The sequence below is a fragment of the Scardinius erythrophthalmus genome (assembly GCF_964197995.2).
Source record: "Scardinius erythrophthalmus genome assembly, chromosome: 5".
Lineage (NCBI taxonomy): Eukaryota > Metazoa > Chordata > Actinopteri > Cypriniformes > Leuciscidae > Scardinius > Scardinius erythrophthalmus.
The window spans coordinates 52,546,012-52,571,260 of NC_138225.1; the positions used below are offsets into that span (position 1 = coordinate 52,546,012).

Genomic DNA, 25,249 nt, shown 5'->3' on the forward strand with positions numbered 1-25,249 from the left:
CCTATAACAAGTGTTTATATTATGACTATTTTAGACCGATTCGGGTCGAACCGTTAGAGCGACAAAAGTTACGGACTGCAGCTTTAAATTACAGAAAAATTAAGATTAATCCCTTACTTTACTATTTCAAGGGAAAAGTAATTAGATCACAGTAATTAATTACTGAGTTACACCCAACACTGTATGACACACAGACATGTTTATGTAGTATATGTAGTTACATCAATGTTTTTAAAATGTAAAATATCTGCCAATATTTGAGGATACTGGTTTGTAGGCATTCGATCTCAACCACCACACTGTGACACTCGGTTCTTCTGTATATCTCTGCATTTGAATTTCTTTCTGGCCAGAAAATACCACATATTTTCCTCAGGCGAGAGTTTTGGAAGACATCCAGCTTTCAGTTTCAATTAGTGTGGTCAACTAAGTCTACACTGATACATATTTCAGGCTAATGTTAAATCGGTTAAAGACTGTGTGTTGCTGTAGTTCATTTCTTTTTTATGTTCTTAATCTTGTATGTTAGTCAAGGGCAATGCCGTCTTATTGTGTTCCACGGTTTCACTAATCCCATGGTAACTTAGGGCCTCAATAATTTTTAATGATTTTTATATTTATGATTTTCAGATATCAGAGACTGAAAGGGGATTGTCAGCTCACTGCACAATGGGTCAGTGGACTAGCACTGTAAGCAAATAACTTAATGTTTTTTTGAGTTGTGATTGTGTTCATTGGCCATGTGCTCTTATTTTTTGTCATGTTTGGTGTGAGCACATGGATGTTATGTTTGTTTCTTTGTGCCATGTGCTCTCCCTTCTTATGATTATTGGTTCCTTCACCCCCGCCTGCTCCCTATTTATTCTCCTTGTGTTTTCATTTCTGTGCCAGATCGTCATCTAATGTTACTGTGTGCCTTGCTTGAGTGAACAGAGTTAATGCAACGCTTTACTCAATGGCTCTGTTTTGACCTAACTTGTTTAACATAGATTTGCATTGGATTATTGTGTACAATGTTGATATAAAAAAGAGAAAGAAAATATATTCCATTCTTTGTTATCAACGTAATGACATGCATTAGACCAAGGTTTCCCAAAGTTTGTGAAGGAACTGCAGGGGGTTTGTGATTTGATGAAAAGCTAATAAATAATTATTATATAATAAATAGTTGTATACATTTTTTTACAGCATTAGTTATTTTTTTATCTTGATAAAAATGTACATGCATTACCTAATATATTTAAATTAAATCTATATTGAATCGAATCGTGAAATTTGTGCCAATAACCAAAATCACAGTACAAGTCATTGTATAGCATGTAACTGTCACGGGTGGTTGCAGGAAGACAGAGCAAGATGAAGGTATCTTTTCAACACAAAGGTTTAATGATCAAAATACAAGACACACTATTTACAACAGAGATCGGACGAAGCCTGACTGAACAGATGGAACTTAAATATAAACACAATTATAAAGATAACGATGATTGACTAAACACAGGTGATAAAGCTGAACTGATAATGACAGTGAAGATGATGACAGGCTGACAAGTCCAAAATGAACACAAACTAAACCAAACACCACTGTGACAGTAACATGTTGTCAGTAAACCGAATAAAACTTTGTTCAGTAATCACATTTTTGACAATACACTTCATTGCATTTACTCTTTTTTATTCTTTTGTGCTTTGCCATCAGGACGAGTCTTTCTGAAACATTTACGGAAAAAGAAACTGCACGTTTTAATAAAGAGGAATGTGATCAGTGCAACAATTGAGAGTAAAAAAGCCACTACGTCCAGGCAGTGGTACTGATACCAGCTCAGTTCATGTGCCTGAACTCGTAGATGTTTAGCTCCTTTATTCCGCATCACAAATTCGATCCAGTAAACTGCCTGGTCCAGAGGCTTCATCGGCTGATCATGGTGGATTCTGGACAGTCTCATGATGCTTTCTTTGTATCTGATTAGAGAAGAAAAAGAGGCGCTGCTTAACACAAGACAAGCTATACAAAAGTACAAAAGTTTCTAAATATATTGACAAGCTTTGAACTACAGTGTTTACTTTTTATGACATCAAGTTTAAAGTGAATAGTGAAGCGGCCATTTTATTTCATTTCAAATTTATGAAAGACTTAACTCACGAGGGATTATTTAATACAGCCTTGAGAGCTTCTGCCAGGTCTTTGGACTCCATTGTATTGATATCAAGGACAACAGCAGCTCCTTTGGTCTTCATGTGCATCAGGTTGTCAGGCTGGTCAGCAAACAGTGGCAAGCCCACCATTGGGACGCCATTATAAATAGCCTCATACAGTCCATTTGTCCCGCCATGGGTAATAAAGGCCTTCGTTTTTGGATGTCCTATCAGATAAAATGAAGTCAGTATCTATCTGACACCAGTTATTGTTCTTTGTGTATAATGAGCACACATGACAACACTTTCCTTACCAAGCAAATCATTCTGTGGGATCCAGTCGAAGAGTTTTGTATTGGGGGCGAGAGTTTCTGGAGTTTTTCCACTGTAACGCCAAATAACCTGTGCAAATACACATATGGAGAAAGTACTCTGTTACTAACATAACCTCTGTACAAACCTATGGGGAGAAAGCCCGCCAGAGCCCGCCAAAATGGGCGGGGCTCTCCCTCTATATTAGCGGGCAATCTGCCATAGGGGATCATTTTAATTCGACTGAAGCGACAAACGTCGAGTCATGCAGCGTGAAAAAGCGCGGCCGGTGACGCGGTACTCAGGGAACCAAGGTTATGTTAGTAACCGAGCAAGTTCCCTTTCGATACAGTTCACTCGTACTGCGTCACTAGACTCAATGGGAACCCAGTGCAATCTTGCCATGCTTAGAACTGCGGAACGACAATCGTTCTGGGACCCTGGCCCAAAGCGCAAGAATAAGGTCCCAAGGGTGCCAAGTTTAATATAGGGCGATATAAAGCCCAACAGCAAGGGACTCAGACTACATGTCGGAGTCACATGGAGGGTTCTAGCGGGTTGAGCTCACGTAGAGGTCAATGCCCAGCTTACACAGACAGGACCTGTGCTTGTAGTGCAGGGACATCCAGGTTAGAGAATCTGGTGAATGTGGATGGCGAGGACCAGCCGGCCGCCCCACTAATGTTGCCAATGGATACTCTGTTGGACCATGCCCAGGGTGAGGCCATGGCTCTGGTGGAGTGTGCTTTAACTCCGATGGGGCACTGTTTAGGCCCATTGAAGCATAGGCCTGTGCAATCGCTTCCACTATCCAGTGGAACAGTCTTTGCTTCATGACCGCGATCATGCCCTTTATTGCGGCCACCGAAGCATACAAAGAGCTGCTCTGACTGCCTGAACAGGGCAGAGCACTCTATATACAGGGCTCAACCAATTCAGCCAGCTGGAGTGGCTCAAAGGGAGGGCCTTTGAGGGCCGTGAGGACCGTAGACAGGTCCCATGTAGGAACTGTGAGGGGGCGGGATGGGTTTAGCCTCCTAGACCCCTTCGTAAAACGTTGTTCTTTCCTACGGACTGTCCAGCCACAGGAGCCTGGAAAGCTGCTATCGCTGCCACATAGACTTTGAGCATGGAAGGGGTGCGACCCTTATCTAGCAGCTCCTGGAGGAACGACGGTACAGATGAAATGTCACAGGATTGTTGGTCTTCACTCTTAACTGCGCACCAGCTGGAGAAGACAGACCATTTAAGGGCATAGAGGTGTCTTGTGGACAGGCTCTAGCCTCAGAAATATTGTTGAGGACTCTCGCAGGTCTATCGGCTCCCATCGAGGGGCCAAAGGAGAAGGGCCCACAGCTGTGGTTGTGGGTGCCAGATTGTTCCTTTCGCTTTGGAAAGGAAGTCCTCCCTCAGTGGAATTGGGGCTGCTAAATTCAAGTTTAGAATTTAAACTAAACTTGTTAATTGAAACAATTAAATTAAATTGGTCTAAATTTAAGACCAATAAATTAATTGCAGCCGTGTCTACTCTGGGAACTACAGTTGGTTCCTCTAGAGGGAACTACCAGAAAGACTGTGCGTTTGTCCTCCCTGATCCATCTGATGACCTGAGGGAGCAGCATAACTGGAGGGAAGGCATATACCACTGCCACGTTGTCATGGTGCCATTTCAGATCTGGCAGGAAGGTTCTGAGGGTGGCCCCCATTTGGGCTGAATCGAGAACTGCTCCCAGAAATGAGATTTGCTGGCAGGAAGACAGTGAGCTCTTGGCGGTACTGATCCTGATTCCCAGGCTTTCCAAATGGCCGAGGAGCACGGATCTGTGAGTGTCTAGCTCAGTCTCTGACTGGGCTGTCTTAGAGGGGAGAGGGCCTTGCACTTCGTGAAAGTGTGTGGAGTAAGAGACAGTCTGAATGGAAAGACTACATACTGATAAGCCACCCCCTCGAACGTGAATCTCAAGAACGGTCTGTGATGGGGGGGATATCTGGATATGAAAGTATGTGTCTTGCTGAAAAACCAATCCCCTGAGCACACTTGCGAGAGGATTTGTTTCAATGTTTTCAAACATATTGAATGGCCGTTTCATAAGGGTGCAGTTCAGATGTCTGAGGTCGAGGATGGGCCTGAGGCCGCCATCCTTCTTTGGAACGAGGAAAGAGCGTCTGTAAAAGCCTGACCCGCTGTAGGTCGGAGGAACTGTTTCTACAGCTCCTTCCGTTAGCAAATTCATCACTTCGGTGTGGAGGACATGGGCCACGTTGCTCCCTACCAAGGTGGTGATGACACCCCTGAAGCGGAGAGGCCTGCAAGCAAATTGCCAAGCCTCGGCCCGGGTGGCCAGGGGGACAGGCCGCAGCTAGACTTAGCCTGCTCCTCTTCCTTCCTGAAGGATCAGGGCGGCTACTGAGGCGCAGGACCCAGCGTTATCTTAGGCCGGGGACCTAGGGATAGCTCAATGAGAGCAATTAATCTCAGTGAGCGCGGCTTCTGCGTGGGATTAACTTTATTATTGCTACAAAGAGACAAAAAAAAGTTACACACCTTTTGTGGGATCTGACCAAGAGCAGAAGCAATAGTGTTTGCTCTTTCCATTGTCAGGTTGTTGATCATGGAACCCAATGAGAAAACAACAATGCCATGATCTCCTGAGGTCTGAACAAACTTCTCCAGTTCCTAAAAGACACACAAATGACCACATACTTTAACTCAAAAACAGAAAACAAGACTTGAACCACCATATACACCATGTAAACTACTTAACAGTAAACATATTTACATGGGAAATAGCAATCATAGGGAAAATAAATGTATCACTCTCTTTGAAAGTGTTCATTCTGGTTCTGAACCCACAAAAAACATAATGCATTCTAAGACTAAGGGTCAAGGTTCGGATGGTTTGCATGACCCAGTTTGTCCCTGATGGTAGATGACATAATTGCACCAACTGGGTCCAAAAAGCTCCCCCCCCCCCGCCCGACTATCATTCTAAAGTTGCCGTGTATTACTGCAAGCATCAATATTGTATTGTACTGTAAAATATGTCATTACTTATATTCTTCCTCATCTGTTATATTTCATGCACTACAAAGAATATTTGAGAAGTTTGGAACCATGCAAATTCTTTTGGTGCCATCAGACAGACCACAAACAGTATTGACAGATCAGGTGTTTGGCTCAAAAAATATTCTTGTGGCGAGTTGTGGCCCTGATATGCAATTTCTCCTTTTACCCAGCTTTTAATTAGTGACCTAAACGGAAGATATTTTCCATCAGAAATGTCATCTCAAAGTGTTCCATATGCAGTTTACAAAATGGGATTACATTGCAAATCCATAGTTTCTTTTAAGGTCAACAGAGCCAAATCCCTCTCCAAAGTTACAATGTTACTTGATCTATTCAAGTGAGGATTCCTTAAATTACAAATGATGCTTGTTTTAATACAAATTAAATTAAAATGTAAAGGCATCAAAAATATTTCAGAAGAGCAGATATTTCAAAATAATATATGGCAAAGCAAAGTCATTACCTTTGACAGAGGTTTGGCGGGTTTGCAGTGCAGTCCTCCAACAAATTTAAAATTAGGCAGGAGTGGGCGTGGATACTCAAAATCCCAGTAAGTTCTAATCAACCAGATGTCAGCTTTCCCCATGGTCTCACACATTGTTGTAGGTTTGCCTTTGACATAAGACATATTTCTACTCAGTTGATGTACAGTAGGTCAAGTAAAAAGTTTAAACAGTATCCGGAAGACTAGCTTACTGCACAATTAAAGCATAAAAGTCGGCCCAGATCAAACAAACAATAGTTACCCCTTATTTCAGTGTAAAGCCGGTCAAAAGTAAACCTCATGTGCAATTGAAATATGGTTGTATACATGATGTAGAGGAGCATGTTTTCCACTCTCTCTGTGAAGCTCATATGGTCAGTGAGGTGACCCTGCACAGCGACCGCAGGAACATAGGATGGTGGTGTGGGGATCTGACCGCAAAAATGCTCGAAATTATATGCGAACGATGAGCGTAGTGAGAGGACGTGCGGGAGTTTCAGCGTCTCTGCCATCAAGTCAGCGCATGACATCATTGGATCAGATAAAAGCACATCATAATGAGATTCCCGAAGCGCGTGCATAAGATCCTTATTGTGGAACATGCCCTTGCATGTATCAGCAGCAAGCACCATGAAGTTGGACATCACTCGTCTGATCATGGAGAGTTTCTCGTATGTGGTGGTTGTGTCGGTCATCCAGAGATGAATAAAGTCCATCCATACGGCATTGGCGTCTTCTTTCACCATGTTGACTTTGAACACATTGTAGTTGAACCGCTCCTTCCGTGTGTACTGTACAGTAGGAGATGAAGAACTGACCAGAACCGTCACGCTGTGGTTCTTATCAACTAACGCGTCTACGATTGAACGCATGTTGTGCCAGTGGCTGAACTCGCCTGGCAACACCAAAACCCTGCCAGCCTCTACTCCACACAGCAGTGCGAACACAAGCAAAGTCCCAGAAACCATGGTCTGTGTGACCATGTCTGAAGTGTTTGTGTGCCTTCGGAAAAGTGCAGTGTAATCTACGGAACAGTGATCCAAATGCAGGATTTGCACAACAGGATTTGGACAAAGGTCGTGTTGCATTATGGAGGGTATAGGTGCACTTTGTCATTTTGCCAAAAGATAATATCTTGCACTTTCACTCAATTCCAATTCTAAATGGTTTATTTTGCAATACTGCAATGAATATGAAAATGTTGTGAACAACACTTTTATAACATCTTTATTTTGTTTTTACAAAATGTAAGTGCAATTCTGAGTCAGATGTCAGTTTATAGCAGGGGTTTCAACCTTGATAGACTCGGGTTTATTATAGTCTAGTTCTAGTTCATGTCTATCATGACAACCCCTAGTAAAAAAAGTACTTCATTGTATTTGAAATATATTCCTTTTTCAATAGTAGGCTACATTGCAAATACTAACACATTTTTTACTATCTTTATATATATTAAATGTATAGCATCATGCTTTTACCTATTTTCACAAAACAACTTTTAACACACTTTAAAATAATTGTACTTTACAGCATCATATAAAAAATATTGTAACTTCTCTGTAATGTTTTCATGCATTTTAAGTGCTTAACTCCATTAATGATAACGGCATATTTAATCTAAATGAGTTTATCAGATGTAAAACATAGTTTAAATCATTCTTTTATTTATTTAAACTGTTATTGTGAACATGCACTGTATTTATGATTAGGACTCATAATGAAGATTTAAAGTGGTTTTCCTTCATCTGCCGTCAGTCCCTCAGACGCCATCGGTGTCGCCAAACTGCTCCGTCTCCAAAATGTTCGTAGGCCTATGTGTTATTCAACGGGACTTGAGACCAACTAAACAATTTAATTACACTTCAAATATCTTTTTTCCAAAGGTGGTTTCTGTCATTACTGTATATTTTATCACGCTGTTTGTTTTTAAAATAAGTTTGTTTTTAGTTAGTTATTTGATGCTATAAAAACGGTGGTGTGACGTCATGATTGACAGCTGTGACTGACAGGTTCTCTGAGCGAAGTAGTCACTGAAGCACCAACAGAGATCTTCGGAGAACTGAGGAGATTGGAGCTTTAAATTTAATATCTAAATTTCTATAATTAATTATTTCAAAGAAATCGCTACTTGAGACTCAAGTCCCAAGATGTCAGCGCCATATCGGGACACTGGTGGCTTCAGGGGGCCAATGTTTCGGAAAAAATTGAAGCTTTCCCGGGCGCCGCCATTGATTAGCAGCATAGATTATGCTGTTAGCATTCCATTGACTCCCATTCATTTTGGCGTCACTTTGACAGCAAATAACTTTACATCTGAGGCGTTTAAAGACATTTATTTATTTCTAAAGAAACACGAAAATGTATAAAAGGCTCCATTACCTTGTATCTTACGTTATGGCTCCTGTAGAAGCAGTTTTTGTAAAAATAGGCTAACGATTGTGTCATAACCACGCGACTCTCTGTCGCACAATAGAGAAATTACCGTATGGACAGGAGGAGAAGCTCGCAGGCAATCGGGGGGACGTGGAGGCAAAATGACAAAATCATTCATCAGAATACTTAGCAAAAGTTGCTCCTGCTCCTCATGGACAGCTCCTACTCACACTCTCCGTCTCTGCAAGTTTCGAAAGGGAATGATTCAGATTTCTTTTGGCACAGCTACTAGAAGACAGACGGGTTGCTCACGTCACATCTACGTCGTCAAGCTCAGTTTGAGTCTGCGCAGTCGCTCAGCCATCAGGAAGTGAGAGCTTCTAATTTACTTCACTTTTCTCCGTTGAATCCAATGGGGTCGCTGTGTCCATTTCTTTTACTGTCTATGGGCGGCTTCCCTTCTCACCAATGGAAGAAAGCGAATGGGCGTCATCCATATTTTACAGTCTATGGTTCGTACGCATGGATCAGAGTTTGTGTGCAGGTGCGCAAATTTTCCCGTCACGTTTGTTTTTATAAACCACAACTTATGCATCAGAAGTGGCGTACGCCTCTTTTAGGGCCTCTTTTGTGCGTACGCCTCTTTCAGGGCCTCTTTTGTGCGTACGCATGACGGTTATAAATTCGGCACGCATGTGATTCGCGGATTAACTGCTAAATTGAACCATCATAGAGTGAAAGTTTGTTCGCTGCCTTTGATATCCCACAATCCTGTTCTTTCCATTCTGTGACAGTTGAGCTAAAAAATAGAGATGGCGTCTGAAAGTTGCTGCTGGTCGTCAGTTTGTGTGTAAATGTACATTTTTGATCAATGTTTTCCACTTATGATGTCATTTCTAGTGAGAAAATTATTATCGTAGTCATTAAATATTCACTTAGTTTTCAGTTTTCTTAGTTTTGATAGACAAGTCAGCTGCCTAAGTTTTCGGATGGAGAAAGAGAGAGAGAGAGAGAGAGAGAGAGAGAGAGAGAGAGAGAGAGAGAGAGAGAGAGAGAGAGAGGCGCGTTTCAGACATGCTTGAACACAGAATTGAATCCTCTTTCGCGTTTACTTGCGCTTGAACGGACACACACACATAATTATGTAAAAATTCCGGCAAGTATTCTCTCAGTTATGTCATTAGTGAACAGTTGAGAAAGAACCGGATGTGTGTCAGTGTATTCGGTTCGTGCATTCTGTCTTAAAGTGACAGCAGCCTAATATTCCTGCTGTTGTCTGTGTCATTAATGTTAATAATAATAATAATAATAATAATAATAATAATAAAAACATCATTATCATCATCCACCATGTTCAAAAGAAAAGAAGATAGTGAAAAGTTATGTGCACCCCTGCGCTATAAATGTACCAATTTTTTTTTTAACAATGAAAATATAACTTTGCTGGATGTACGATGTTAATAAAAACGTGTCTCACAGTCTGCGAAAATTGTGCCGCATTAAAGCGAGAATGTCATGCATCAGTTCGGCCGGCAGCTGAATTGTTTTGGACAAAATCTGAATTTCTCTATCAATAATTCCCTTCAGAGAGATGGGTTGCACAGACTGTGGCAAGCCATTTTGACTTTTATTCATTCACAGGATATGAACTCTGTCTTGATATTAACAATTCAATTTCCACTAATTTTTTTTTCTTGATTTCAACAATGACAGCATCACTCGCAGAAATACAAATTCTTGATATCAAGAATTTAATTTCAACTAGTGAAAACTATATATCTGTCATTTTTCAATATAGTTAAATATCACCATAGGCTTCAAATTCAATTGTTGACATAGAGAATTGAATTCTTACCAGTTGAAATTCCAAATTATCATATCAGAAATACAATTATTTCTGATATAAATAATTACATGGTTACTATACCACGTATTACAACGTAATTATTGATATGAAAATTTATATTTAAGAAATGCATAGCTGATATGTTTCAAATAAGAAATCAATTATTGATATCAAACAACTGAATTTGAATGGCAGCCTAGAGTGAAAAATCCAATTTCTGAAATCAAGAATTAGTATTTCAAACAATGAAAATGTAATTCTTGATATCGATAATTCATATCCTGGGAATGTAAATGTCAAAACGCAAGTTGCAATACACAGACAGCAGGCTCTAGTGATAATGCTGGAAATTTAGATTTTCCCTCACAACTGCGAGTTTCCATCTCACTAAAAGTCCGAAGAGAAAAAGTCAGAATTGTGAGATTATTTTCAGTTTTGTAAGCTTCCATATTAAGCTTATTCTAGCTCAACTACTCTCCACAATAGCCTATAAATGTTCATGAGAAGAAGAAGAAAAAAACATGCGTGAGTCCTTACCTAATATTTCACTGTAGTAATTATCCAAACTCATCGAGGCCATCCGAAACCCGACGGAATAAACAACATAAATAATCATATTTTTCACTCTTTCCATGAAGCACATGTGATCTGTCATCACCGACGGAGGAACCGGTACATAAGAGGGCGGTGAAGGCATCTGTCCACACATCCTCTCCATGGAAAACCCGAGTGAAAACCGCAGAGAAAGGACGAGTGGCAGATCCAGAATCTCTGCCAGCAAGTCACTGCATATGAACATGGGATCATAAAAGAGAACATCAAACTTTAGATCCCTCAAGCGCGCGATCAGCGCGTCATTACGCAGCATGGAGTCGCACACGGTGCGCTGAAATTCGTTCAATTTCCCCATCAGGTCCACGATCTGGAGACCAATTGTGACCATGCTTGGTGTGGGGTACTGCATCCAGATGTCGATCAGCTGTTCGCTCACACTGTGCGCCTCGTGCGCCTTCAGAGGCACGTCAAACACCAGGAACGGAAACCTCTCCTGCGCTGTGAAGTTCACGGTCGGCGAGGCAGAGCTCACTAGAACTGTCACGCTGTGATTGCGGTTCAGAAGCTCTTCCAGAATGTTGCGCATGTTGTGCCAGTGGCTGTATTCTCCCGGCAACACGAGCACATTGCCACCGTGCGTAAAGCTCACGTCAGTCAATAGGAAGATTAAGAAAAGTATGCATGACTTTCCCAAACAGTGCATGGCAGAAACACTCGTGAAGACGCTGAACCACTGTTTCCGCTTTGCATCTGGATTGGGAAGGTGAAGAAGAAGGTAGGCGTATCCAGGAAAGAAGTTTTAGGGCAAAGGGCGGGACAGCAGGACTTTGGAGGAAAGTGGCGTCACGTAGGAGTCAGGAAAACCAAACCATCACTACATTCTCTTGTGAAAAAGAAGTGCGCTTAATTGTATTGAATGTGAACTTGTAGGCCTGCATTTAAACGTATTAAATAACTGTACTTGCCGACTATAATATTAATAAAATAAAAGGTTAAGTGTAGGCTACATAAAGCAGTAAGGGCTAGCGCAAAATGCGGCATCGGCATCTCGAAGCGGCACTTCCGGCGGCATCTCCAGCGGCATCAGTGAGCGGCATCTCCAGCGGCCAAACGCGGGAGCGGCATCTCCAGCGGCCAAACGCGGGAGCGGCATCTCCAGCGGCCAAACGTGGGAGCGGCATCTCCAGCGGCATCAGTGAGCGGCACTTCAGGCGGCATCTCCAGCGGCCATCAGTCAATTATGATTTTAACATGATAAAAAAAAAATCAGAGATTGCAAGTAGGCTATTCTGATTATTTATAATAGTCCAACATAACATGTATGTGGCAGATTTAATACACCAAGGAAAATTATGAAATAGCATATTCCTTATTAATTATAATATAAAAGACACATTTATTAAAAACATACATTGTTCAGTTGTAGGCTAGTATGCCTACAACAGATATGTTTTTAATAAATGTGTACTAGTACTAGGCTACTAATATTGTTAATATTTATAATATTATTATTAATAGTAGGCGTACCTATGTTTGTAAAGACAATTTAATTTGAAGAATAACAAATGTTAAATAAAATTACAGTTAGGATATATTTTGGTGTGTTTCTAATTAATGAGCTACAGTTCTCTATGTAAAAACCTTTCAAATTAGTAATTATAATTTTTCACATGAATAGCCTAGGCTACATTCAGTTAGCCTACTTTTTTTATGAAAAAATTGGATTTAATAATTTCCTCTGCGCAGAAACATAACTAATTAATCAGAAAGTGGTATCATCACAATTAGGCCTACTTTGGCAGCAGCCACAGCTGGACAATAAAATAATTAATAAAGTTAATAAAATAAAAAAATATGAATTGTTGGAGATGCCGCTGCACCGGAAAGTCCTGCCCGAGATGTCACTCACTGATGCCGCTGGAGATGCCGCTCACTGATGGCATCTCCAGCAGGCAGGACTTTCCGGTGCAGCGGCATCTTCTCCAGCAATCAATATTTTTTATTTTATTAACTGCATTTTAACTAAATAACATTATGTAGCTACCACAGAGTAGCATATAGCTATATCATGTGTAAGCATATTCTTTAAAGTTTTAAATAAAGTTTTGAGTTTCTGATTCTCCGTTAAGCCTACATCAGAGAAAGCTGCAATTGTTCTGAGTACAGGCTATGTAACGTTTTAAGTTTCCAACAAGAAAGTGTCACTCAATATCACTTTTATGTTTCAGAAAATGCTGTTTATTAAATATTAATTTGAAATGTCATTAAATATGACGGTTATTCCGTTAATACAGAAATTAGTTCAGTTAATACAGAAATGAGTTTCTGATGTGCTGCACAATTCTGATATTAATTCAAAAAAGCTGTAGGCCTACAAAGCTGAAATTGCGGCGGCATCTCCAACAGCCGTTTTGCAACACTTTGCAGTTTGAATGATGTCTTGTATGAACATGACGGAGTATGATTTTATGTTTCCACTGTTCGATCGCGCCCACGCATCACACACACAACATATTCCAGCATTGCAATCTTGACATCGCAGCCTGTTCGTTATAGCCGTAATAAAATATAATTATAAAATAGTCAACGTAACATATAAAAAGTAGCCTATGCTCTGCTTAAAATAGTCAGTAGTAGCCTACAATTCGTACCATTCAGCGCTGCGTAGCCTAAGCACCGCTCCACTGTGATGTTTCCAAGCACATTTTTGCGCATGTGAGTGAAGAGAATGATTTTTTCCCTCGATATTGGATTTCAAGCACATTTTTGCGCATGTGAAGAGAATGATTTTTTCCCCTCGATATTGGAACGTGGGTGAAGTACAAAGAAGCCTATAATAAAGAATAGTTTACCATCCAAATGCATCGCGAATGTTGAAACATTTTGATTCTAATGAGAGAGATACCCCAGCAAGCAATAGCCGTCTTTTCAACGTCTGGGTTAAATATAGACCCGATATAGTCCGGCTATGTGTAACCCACTTTTAGCCCAAATAACATTTAATCTGGATAAATGTATTTTTTTCCAAAATAACTTGTGAGATGTATGATATTCCATCATGTAAGCAAAGTCTACCGTGATTACAAGTTGTTTGGCTTACTTTATTTTAGGCTACATGTTATAGGCTGTGCGTAGCCACGATTTAGCTCGTATTCAGACCCGGCTATGCGTAACCCACTTTTAGCCCAAATAACATTTAATCTGGATAAATGTATTTTTTTCCAAAATAACTTGTGAGATGTATGATATTCCATCATGTATGCAAAGTCTACCGTGATTACAAGTTGTTTGGTTTACTTTATTTTATTACATGTTATATGTGTAGGCTGTGCGTAGCCTCGATTTAGCTCGTATTCAGACCCGGCTATGCGTAACCCAATTTTAGCCCAAATAACATTTAATCTGTTTGCATTGGTAATGATATCTGCAAGGTTCAATGTGACATTTTACGACATGGTCGATCTGTTGTCACGATTTAGCTCCAAATTGGACGGGCTATATGCGGTCTGCTTTAGCCCACCTGGCGAAATGAAGGCAATCTGGTCTACGTACGGCTTGGCTATAGCCCTGATTCAGACCAGCGAGCTAGTATAAGAATATTAGTCTTAAAAATGTTTTCGCTCACACAGCTTAATGTTTGCTGTCACCAAGGCCGTAACCAGGGTTTGAAAATTAGTGAGGTCCGAGGTGAGGTGCAGGGCCGGATTAAGAATTCAGAGGCCCCTGGGCACAATCAATGTCTTGTAGGCCCCCCCTTAGGCAGGCCTAATGTATAGTTTGTCCAAGGACATTTTAATTTTGCATTAAGAGTTTTAGTTTATTGACTTAAAAGGAACTTTGTTGTACTATGCTGGAGTAAAGTTCATAAATGATAGATCTTTCCCATATAGGATTTTGTAAAACTATGTTGGGTAAACCTCTGTCCCTCTAGGGGGGTTCGGGGGCATGCTCCCCCGCAAGAAAATTTTGTACATTTTAAGGTTAAATGCATCAATCTGGTGCTCTTTGAGAGCTCAAAATTAAGAGCTTCAACGGGCTTCAACCCATGAACTGTGCACAAATAAAAAACATTGACTTGTACCTGGACATTAAAGGGGGCTCAAACATATTTTTTAGTTATGATATGGAGTTTCAGTCTACATTACATTATCACTGGTGTTTTAGTATGCCAAACAATTAGTATAATAATATAATAATGATTTCTATAATTATTCCTATGACATAAAATCCATATAGCCTAATAAATGAAAATGAATATTTCAAAAGTATATTTTACATTACACTATAGGAAAATTACAATACTTTTGTCCTAATGTCTTCACTTGCAAGAAATAAACCCTTTGATCGCGTGAGCAAAGTGCGCACTTTTCTTTAAATCACGCAGCACAAACATAATGCCTATATAGGATACTTAAAGTCTTGTGCTGTTTTATAAAGCACAAAACCATATCACGGTTTCGATATTAGTTCGTTGGCAAAATATAACGCTAGAGACCTTTATGTTAGGCTATACATTTTACATCTCATGTGTATTGGGAAAAGGGAGAAGAGGGAGAAGAGCGAGTTCGGCAAAAGGCGGATTCGAACTCGAGTCGAACGCGTCAAAAGCTACTTAGTTTCAAACACCTCACGCACGCCCAACGACCCGTGCAACTGTAGCTATTTAGTTGTGGGTGCCTTTTTTGCTAAAAAGACAGGCACTTAGTGCAAATTATACGCGCCATTATCGGAAATGTAAAAGAAAAAAAAGTTTATTGGCACTTTTTGGTCATTTCATGACTTTCAAATTGACATCAACTACGATGCTGTTGCATCATGCTTGTAGTTTCTTTTGCGCTTTATTTATAAATTATAATAAAGTGACATAAAGCGCTCTGCCGCATTTTTTACAGTCTATGCTCACAACACGCTCTCAAGCCCCGTTCACTGATCTACCTTCTCGCAGCGACATAAATTGCAAACACACATATGACGCGGTTTAAACGGCTAATTAATCATTCAGAGAGCTTGAAATTTTATTTTTGAATATAAAAAAATGACCGAGGTCCGGACCTCGGTGACCTCATAGCTGGCTACGGCCATGGCTGTCACACATAAACATAACATTCATACACAATCTACGATATGACTGTCATTTCAAATTAAATCAAATGCAATTGCATTTCTCAACCGCTAGATGGCACAATCGAAACACTACTGAGACATGACTACTGGGACTACTGGCATTGCGCGACTAGATCACTTTAGCCAGATCTCGCGATAAACATTTCCTCCATTTTCAATTTTATTTTACACGAGGCTGCTGTCAGAGAGCAACGGGCGAGCAACACTCTGAAAACCTTCAAATTTCTACTTCGGTCTTGTAAGTATGCGTGTTATTTTTGTTATGTTCATTGTTTAAATTAGTTAGTTGTTATAATGTGTAGAAACCGTGACATTTTAACATTACCATTGCAGAGTACTATTTTTCTCCAACAAGTTAACGTTACTTGCACGTGTTATTGCAACTGTGTGCCCTTAATCTAAAATGTATCTAAATTCAAGGTGGTAAGAATGAAACTATGAAACTTATCATTACTATTTTTTATTACTATTAAAGATACCAATATATTTTTGTTTTTAGATTGGAGTAAGAAATAATAGTTTTTGATTTAATGCAAATTTTCAAAGTATACTTTACATAAAACTTAACAGCAACATGAAAAGAAATTATAAAAAAATATTTTTTCCTTTCCAATTAATAAAAGGTAGTGGCAAACAGTGAAGTCTTTAAACTTTATTTAAAAGAATTAAAATATGCAGCATACAATCAGTTTTCAGTGAATTTGTTTCAGATATATGGTGCATAAAAACCGCAATGCTGCTTCTCCATGTTTTGTTTTGACTTTTTTTTTTTAATTTTGACTTATAAATTTGATATAAAAGTAGCTGGCTACTGTCCCAGATGACCTGAGAGGTCTGCTCTGGATGGTTCATAATGCATCAGAAGATTAGAAATTTACTTTGGCCTTAAAATGTTAATTAATTTAATAATCAACTGTAGTATTTTGATATGAATTCTTTGACAGACATATAGCCAGTGTAAAAACCTCAGAACTGGAATGATGTAATCCACTTTATTCGATTTCAAGACACTGTTTATCGCAAATTATCCAGCAATCAGTCAACAAAGTACAGCAATTGAATATACAGAACACTTGTCAATGACTACCATTAAATGTCTTGTTACCAACATTATTCATAATATATATTTTTTTGTGTGTGTTCAACAGAAGAAAGCCATACATGTTTGGAACCAAGTGAAAGTGAGTAAATGCTTACGTGATTTTTTTTTTTAGTGAACTACCCCTATAAGTATCTTTTTATGTTCATTAGAGTTATATGAGTAAGTGATAAAGAATGATTTATAGGGATAGTTCACTTTGAAATGAAATTTTGGCATGTTTTAGCTTACCTTAAGGGCATCCAAGATGTAGGTGTCTTTGTTTCTGAAGTAGTTTCAATTTTGATATTTTTAGGTCAAACTGTTCTTGTCTGTCTGTCAGTCATATAATGCAGGTCTATATGGTCACTACCTGAAAGAGCACGATTGTTGTCACGATTTGTTATGATTTCTCTTACATTGAGCGCGCTTTTTGACGTGCCTACATTTGTAATTAAAAAATTTTGGTCAGCAGGAAAAATTGTCTAACGAACAGTTCTGTTTAAAAATACGTACTGAAATCGAACCGAAAGCCTCGTACAGAATGGTTCAATACGTGTATCGTTACACCCCTAAAATATATGTGTGTGTGTATATATATATATATATATATATATATATATATATATATATATATATATATATATATATATATATATATATATAATTAGTGCATCACCATTATGCAGGCAAAAATGTTTAATTATTGATATTAATTTATTAATAATATTGATATAAATTATATAGTCTTAATCTATATTCCGTTAACTCTATATTGGCCAGCTCTAGTGTGCATCGTAACAAAAGTGAATGACTGTAATTAGTTAAAAATGATTGTCAACAATGCTTTTCTTGAGCAATAATTTTTTTCTTTTTCTCATTTGGCAGACGCAGTGATGACCAACTTTCCTTCGGCGACTGAATGGGAAATAAAAAATGCAATTTCTGGTCATTTTAAACAAGCACCAGGAAGAGATGGGGGTGGTGGTTTTGGATATAAAGCTAATAATTCATTCTTAAAAAATTTTGTATCTTAAGTTGTTTTACATATTTTCCAATATTTTATTTGTTAATTTTTATGTTTGAATGTTGTCTAAGTTGTTAATATAATTGTTCTAAATAAATCCTTTATATTCAATTAGTTTGGATGGATTTTCATTTATGAGAACCTGTTATATTTGAGTGAAAAGAATCCTTATGCCTCATTTTGTTGTCTATTACATGTATATGTAGTGTAATTGATGACTAGCAGAGGTGGGACAAAGTCATTGTTATGCAAGTCACAAGTAAGTCTCAAGTCTTTGCCCTCGAGTCCCAAGTCAAGTCGAGTCAAAGATGAGGCAAGTCCCGAGTCGAGTCAAAAGTCAAAGCCAACAAGTCTCAAGTCGAGTCCAAAGTCCTACCATTTTAGTTTCGAGTCATTTCAAGTCCTCTTACCACAGAAATAAAATGTATACAAATCATGTACAGTACCAGTCAAAAGTTTGGAAACATTACTATTTTTAATGTTTTTGAAAGAAGTCTCTTATGCTCATCAAGCCTGCAGTTAAAAAACAACAACAACAAAAACAAAAAAACGTAATATTATGAAATATTATTACAATTTAAAATAATGGTTCTCTTTTTTAATATACTTTAAAATGTAATTTATTTTTGTGATGCAAAGCTGAATGTTCATCAGCAAGTACTCCAGTCTTTGGTGTCTTATGATCCTTCAGAAATCATTCTAATATGATGATTTATGATCAATGTTGGAAACAGTTGTGCTGCTTAATATTTTTTTATAACCTGAGATACTTTTTTCAGGATTATTTGATGAATAAAAAGTTGAAAATAACTATTTATTTAGAATAGAAATCTTTTGTAACAATATACACTACCGTTCAAAAGTTTGGGAACAATAACTATTTTTTTTTAAGAAATTCGTACTTTAATTCAACAAGAATGCGTTAAATTTATAAAAGGTGATGGTAACGATTTATATTGTTAGAATTTTTTTTATTTTGAATAAATGCTGTTTTTATGAATAAATGCTGTTAACGTTTTACTCATCAATGAATCCTGAAAAAAGTATTCCAAAAAAAATATATTAAACAGCACAACTGTTTCCATCATTGATAATAACTAAGTATCAAATCATCATATTAGAATGATTTCTGAAGGATCATAAGACACCAAAGACTGGAGTACTCGCTGATGAAAATTCAGCTTTGCATCACAAAAATAAATTACATTTTAAAATATATTAAAAAAGAGAACCATTATTTTAAATTGTAATAATATTTCATAATATTACTGTTTTTTTTTTTTAACTGCAGGCTTGATGAGCATAAGAGACTTCTTTCAAAAACATTAAAAATAGTAATGTTTCCAAACTTTTGACTGGTACTGTATGTCTGTAAGATTTGTATTTATTTAAACCTCTTTTTATACAATGACATTAATCAAATACAGTAAAAAAAATTCAATTATTATGATTTGATTTAATATTGACTCATTTGGATAAATATTAGGTAGGCTACACAAGATAGGCATTAATTTTTCTCAAGAAAAAAACAACTCACCTAATGCTGTAAACATACAGAGAGCCCTATCAGCTGGCAGTATTAGGTTAAAAATAACACAAATTAAATATAATGCGTTTTTTTTATTATAATAACAACAACTTTATTTAATGATATAAGTAAAAATATAACAAACATGCAATAGTACACATATGTAGCAAAATACTCTCTATAGCTCTTTTTTCTAGCCAACTAACTAACTATATTATGGTCATTAAATGGCTTTCCTGAGGTAAATGTTATGTGACATAATTGTTCTCCAACTGTTTTATTGACCCCTTTGATTGATGGGTCGATATTATGTATGAGGAATATACATTTCGGTAAGTTGTACTGTATCTTTCAACAGTGTTCGTTCGTGTTTAACGTTATTTACTATCAGCTAGAGAGATGATCGGTTCACGTGCCGCTAGGGATCTGTCGTGTCACATTTACAAGCGCCAAAACGGTATTTATTGTCTGAATTTCGTAATAAAAGTGACAGAATCTGAGAGCAGAGATTTTTTTATATCATAACTAACCTGCTCTGTCTAGTCTGTCGATCTCCGTGTCCTCTTTGCTTCGCGATTTTTCTGTGCGTGAGAAAATGTATGTGTGGCTACATCCAATAAGGTGCTTATCATTCGTTCAAATTCGTAGCATGCGTTGTTGCTTGTTGCGCTTCATTGGTTGTCTTGCAATGTGCCTGCTTAGATTCTGTCGAATCAAAACAACGTGGGACTACAGTGATTGGATGTCGTGCAGGCAGCGCGTGCTCTCTGCATGCATACAGGTGGTGCACATAATAAACAGAGCGGCTTGTGAACGTTTTTTCCCCAGTTTTCATGAGAAGTAGCAAGTCTTCTCGAGTCAAAAGGCGCAAGTCCAAGTGAAGTCACGAGTCATTGATGTTAAAGTCCAAGTCGAGTTGCAAGTCTTTGTACATTTTGTCGAGTCGAGTCTGAAGTCATCAAATTCATGACTCGAGTCTGACTCGAGTCCAAGTCACATGACTCGAGTCCACACCTCTGATGACTAGTCTATTCTTGGGCTATGGTTAGACGTCTATTAGATTTTCACTGACAGCCCAAAATCAGCCTTGTTTTAGCCTAGACCCATATTGCCTGTCTATTAGACGTATATATGTAGTCGTTTAATAGCTGTCTAATTGATGACTGGTCTATTCTTGGGTTATGGTTAGACGTCTATTAGACGTATAAATATAGTCATTCAATAGCTGTCTGATTGTCTATTCTTGGGCTATGGTTAGACGTCTATTAGACGTATACATGTAGTCATTCAATAGCTGTCTATTCTTGGGCTATGTTTAGACGTCTATTAGATTTTCACTGACAGCCCAAAATTAGCCTCGTTTTAGCCTAGACGTCTGGGCTGTGTTTAGACGGCTATTAGACGTCTATTAGACGCAAAATTGCTTGCTGGGCGTGAGCCCAACGCCGCTTTCACTTTCGCTTTAAATTATTTCGTTTTGGCTTGTTTATAGTTATTTTTTATTCTTGTTCTGTTCTGAATATCATTAAATTTAAAGGATAAATCATTGATCAAATAAAATTTTTGTGACATGGCTTAACATTACAGTGACTTTGCGCACGAATTGTCTATGCACGCGAGGTTATGCGCATGACTCAAACACTGGCAGACACAGCAGCAGTTGTAGGCAGGTATATTGATCATGAAATCATAATTTTCTTGTCTTGAATTATTAATCCATTCATTCATTTATGTCACTTGTTTAATTTAATTAATATGAAAAAAAAAAAAACTCGCTTGGGGGCCCCCTGGTGGCGAGGGGGCCCCAAGCAGCCACTTAGTTCGCTTATGCCTCGGGCCGGCCCTGCTCCAGCCGCATCTCGTAGCGGCATCTCCAGCAGCCAATACTTTGTCCAGCTGTGGCTGCTGCCAAAGTAGGCCTAAGTGTGATGATACCACTTTCTGATTAATTAGTTATGTTTCTGCACAGAGGAAATTATTAAATCCATTTTTTTCATAAAAAAGTAGGCTAACTGAACATCATGTAGCCTAGGCTATTCATGTGAAAAATTATAATTACTAATTTTAAAGGTTTTTACATAGAGAACTGTAGCTAATTAATTAGAAACACACCAAAATATATCCTAACTGTAATTTTATTTAACATTTGTTATTCTTCAAATTAAATTGTCTTTACAAACATAGGCTATATGAGCTAGATCCAACTAATCAATATACTATTATTATTATTATTATTAATAGACCCCTTTTGCGCCGACGTCACAGACGTCACAGTTACGTCACGGCGCTAGCTGGAGGCAAAACCATAGACATCATACATGTATAATATCTATGGGCTAAACAAACGGAAAACTCGAGGCAGCCAATACAAACCAGCACAGATTCGGCTAAATAATAAGGAGTTTAAATTATTATTTTTATTATTAAATGTCATCTTGTTGTGTTGTTGTGTGCAAGAATCGATGACAAATGAGTATGCTGTATCTGGAATTTTTATTTCTAGAAAATATTCATATCATTAAAACATTGTCGTCTTCTTGGCGTTGGCTAGGCAGAACTGCGGATCGTACCACACAAGTCACATGACCATTCAGCACATAGTTATAGGCATCTAAAAATATATAGGCTATATATGCCCTATATATAGGCCAGAGGGATCTTTCTGCCTCCAGCTAAGCTCCGCCCACATAAATACGTCACCGTGTTTACCAACTGTAAAAGGGTCTATAATAATAATATTATAAATATTAACAATATTAGTATGGAGCTATTCTTGTGCCAATAAAACTGAACGTAGCTTTTCAAGAAACTAATGAAAATATAAATTGAAAGTAAATAAATTATCTCTAAAACTGAAAAAGAATAAATCGCAGGCAAATTGTTTGACTTCGTTTTTAATACACTGCATGTTTTGCTAACTATTTCTCATATTTCAATCGCTGATCTGAACTTACAAATGTGCTTCCAGAGTTTTCATTTACGCTTCTGAAGTTTTCGTTTACACTCCCAGAGTTTTCGTTCGCCGTTCTGACACATTTCTCTTGTGGGGGCGGGGCTTGTAGCAGTGTGTTCTCATTGGTTACTGAGCTTTTGATTGACAGCTTCGTGACCTGGAAGTGAAGACGTCAGTGGTGTGTTTATGTGTGGATGTGAGCGTCTGTAATCGCAGCTTTCTATTTCATTTTAGTGATATTAAGTTTATATCTGTATTTATTTGCTGCTACACTATATTGTTGAGATCATCTCTTATAGAAGGAATAGTACAGACGAATGATATTTATCATTAGTCATCGTCGCTATATCAGGAGGATACTGGATAACGTTAGCCTACTCGTGGTAAGTCTGATTTTATTTTATTTTTTATACTATACTAATACTATTTATAATACAGTACTCGCTTTTTTCAGGTGGAGAGGTATTTTAGAGCTCAGTGAGAGCCCATAACATTATACAGCTGAGCTGTGTTGTCTTGATTTAACTGTTAGCCCAATCATTACATAACTTTATCTACATTCGGTTACAGTCTTTGATTAGATCATATTTGCCCCCAGCCACCCCAAACAACATTGGGCTAGAGTACTGTACAGTAGCCTATCTGTACTGTATCAGTCAATGACCGATGCCATAGGACCAGAGTGCTTTCAATCACTGCCTGATTCAACTTTGGCAATGTAAAGCCTTTTTACCATGCCAATAAAGCTATTTAAACCTAAATTCCTCAATTTCTGATTAATTTGCGATGCAGAGTTTTTGAAAGAGGAGTACACGACTTGACCACAGACCACGTCTCTGTTCATAATATGTAAACTAAACACTAAATTCTTTTGAAGTATCGCCCTGGTTGCAATATTTATTCTGATTACTTTTGTGTGATAAAGATGACTGATAAAGCTATTATATGTAATATAATATGAGTAACAAATTGCTTTTTCTGTGTCCATATTTGACTAATAATAATGAAAAAAAGTGCACTTCAAATGAACATTTCTTTGACAAATGTTAAATCTTTAATAGTCTTTAATAATAAATATATGTCCACATTAAAAACTTAATACATGCAAGTAATTATGACTGAAAACATCCAGCTACTAGGGAATACACATCCATATGTTTATATATAGGGCAATACAGCCATCTACTGGTTACACAACAGTATTACAGATGATAAATGCTGCTTGACTCCGAGGTAAATATTTAGTACTGTAAAATCCCTTAAATATACTGTATATATAATACATATTTTAAGTCTGCAACTTGTTACTGTATGGGGAGTTCAAAGCAGTTTGTATTGTTAGATTATAATAATACATTTCCTCTCTCATTTTCCAGGGTGTCTGAAAGCCTATTTGTTCAGCGCTGAGTTTCCTACGTGCGTTTGAACGCTCCATCACGTGAACTGCGCCTGGACAGAAAATGCAGCGCGCTGCTCAGTCGTTCATGTTCAGGGATGATGAGAGAAGATTCAGAGACCCTTTTCTTTACTTTTGTGTGCGTTTTATGAAAAGCAAGCAAGTTTCTACTACTGTTGCATGTTTGTACTGCGTTGTGAGGAATATTGTGAAATGTATGTATGTTCACGCGAACTAGTTTTATTTGTTGAACTGCGTGACTAATTAGTGTAGTCATGATGCCAGAGCATGCTGTAATATGCGACATGTTTCCTGTGTGCAATAATTAGCCCTCTATGTGTTGATTTAGACCTTATTTGTGTTAATTATTTAGAGATATGCTTCTGTGTTCGAGTGCAGTGCTTTACTGTTTATTTGGTGCTACCTGCATCGAGTGTTATAGTGATACAGTGTCAATCTGCATAGGCACTTAAAGGTGCAGCAGTACAGATATTAAAAGGCATATTCGGTTGTTAAGTCTGACGTCACGCGTGAATTTCACTTGTCTTTTTTAACTCAGATCTGTTAAAACAACACGGGACACAGCACTGCGGCATTGTAAAAACACTAGCGAAAGCGGTAGGTTGATAGAGAGGACGCGGACTTTGGACCCGGAAACAGTATTAAACAGTATTATCGGAGAGTGGTTACGTCACGACTTAACAACCGGATAGTGACATATTTTGTTGCACTGTATTAATGTCAATTATTATTTTCTGTACTGTACTGTTGTGAATGATGACAATGAGCATAGTATATTCCTTTATTTGTTTATTAATCAGTTATTATTACATTGCATTATTTCTTTTTCTTTCTCTCTGTTTAGACCACATACACTTGAACTTGTATATTGGCATCCTGACCTTGAAAATAAAGCTGATAAAAGATTCTCTGGCCGGAATCTTTCTGTAGTGCTCCCATCCTAAAACGAACCACTAGTCCATACTTTACACAGGGAGTGGAGCAACTTTTCCATAAACAAAATTGTGATGCTGACACAGAGGATGGAGTGACAGAGGACCAGAGATTCACTGTCCCTTTCAGACAATAATCTTACTTTGTTCAGACACATCACCTTTGAATGACTGGGATCTTGATCTTCAGACACCTGATTTATTTTAATATAGCACATATTTCAATTCCCTCTAGATTAAAACAAACATAGTTCGCAAGTACACAAGAGGTTTCACTTTATTCTTATTAAACTATGCTGATCTTGGATTAGCATACCAACAGCATATGAATGTTGAGGGGATAGTTCACCCAAAAATACAATTCTCTCTTATTTTACTCACCCTCAAGCTGTCCCAGATGCATTTTACTTTCTTTCT

At 38.0% G+C, this 25,249-nt stretch overlaps 1 protein-coding gene across 2 annotated transcripts; it reads right to left on the reverse strand.

Moving 5' to 3' along the window:
• Positions 1-1,371: 1,371 nt before the first annotated feature.
• LOC308690850 (UDP-glucuronosyltransferase 2A2-like) lies at positions 1,372-11,476 on the reverse strand (the record flags this gene model as incomplete). Of its 2 annotated transcripts, none has more annotated exons than XM_081365587.1 (6): positions 1,372-1,962; positions 2,144-2,363; positions 2,451-2,538; positions 4,994-5,125; positions 5,979-6,127; positions 10,756-11,476. In XM_081365587.1, the coding sequence occupies 6 exons, from the start codon at positions 11,474-11,476 to the stop codon at positions 1,665-1,667; spliced, it is 1,608 nt and encodes a 535-aa protein (XP_081221713.1). In that variant the 3' UTR covers positions 1,372-1,664. The 2 variants fall into 2 exon arrangements, with proteins under 2 accessions (XP_081221713.1, XP_081221712.1); XM_081365586.1 differs by lacking the exon at positions 10,756-11,476 and adding an exon at positions 6,262-7,007.
• Positions 11,477-25,249: the final 13,773 nt, after the last annotated feature.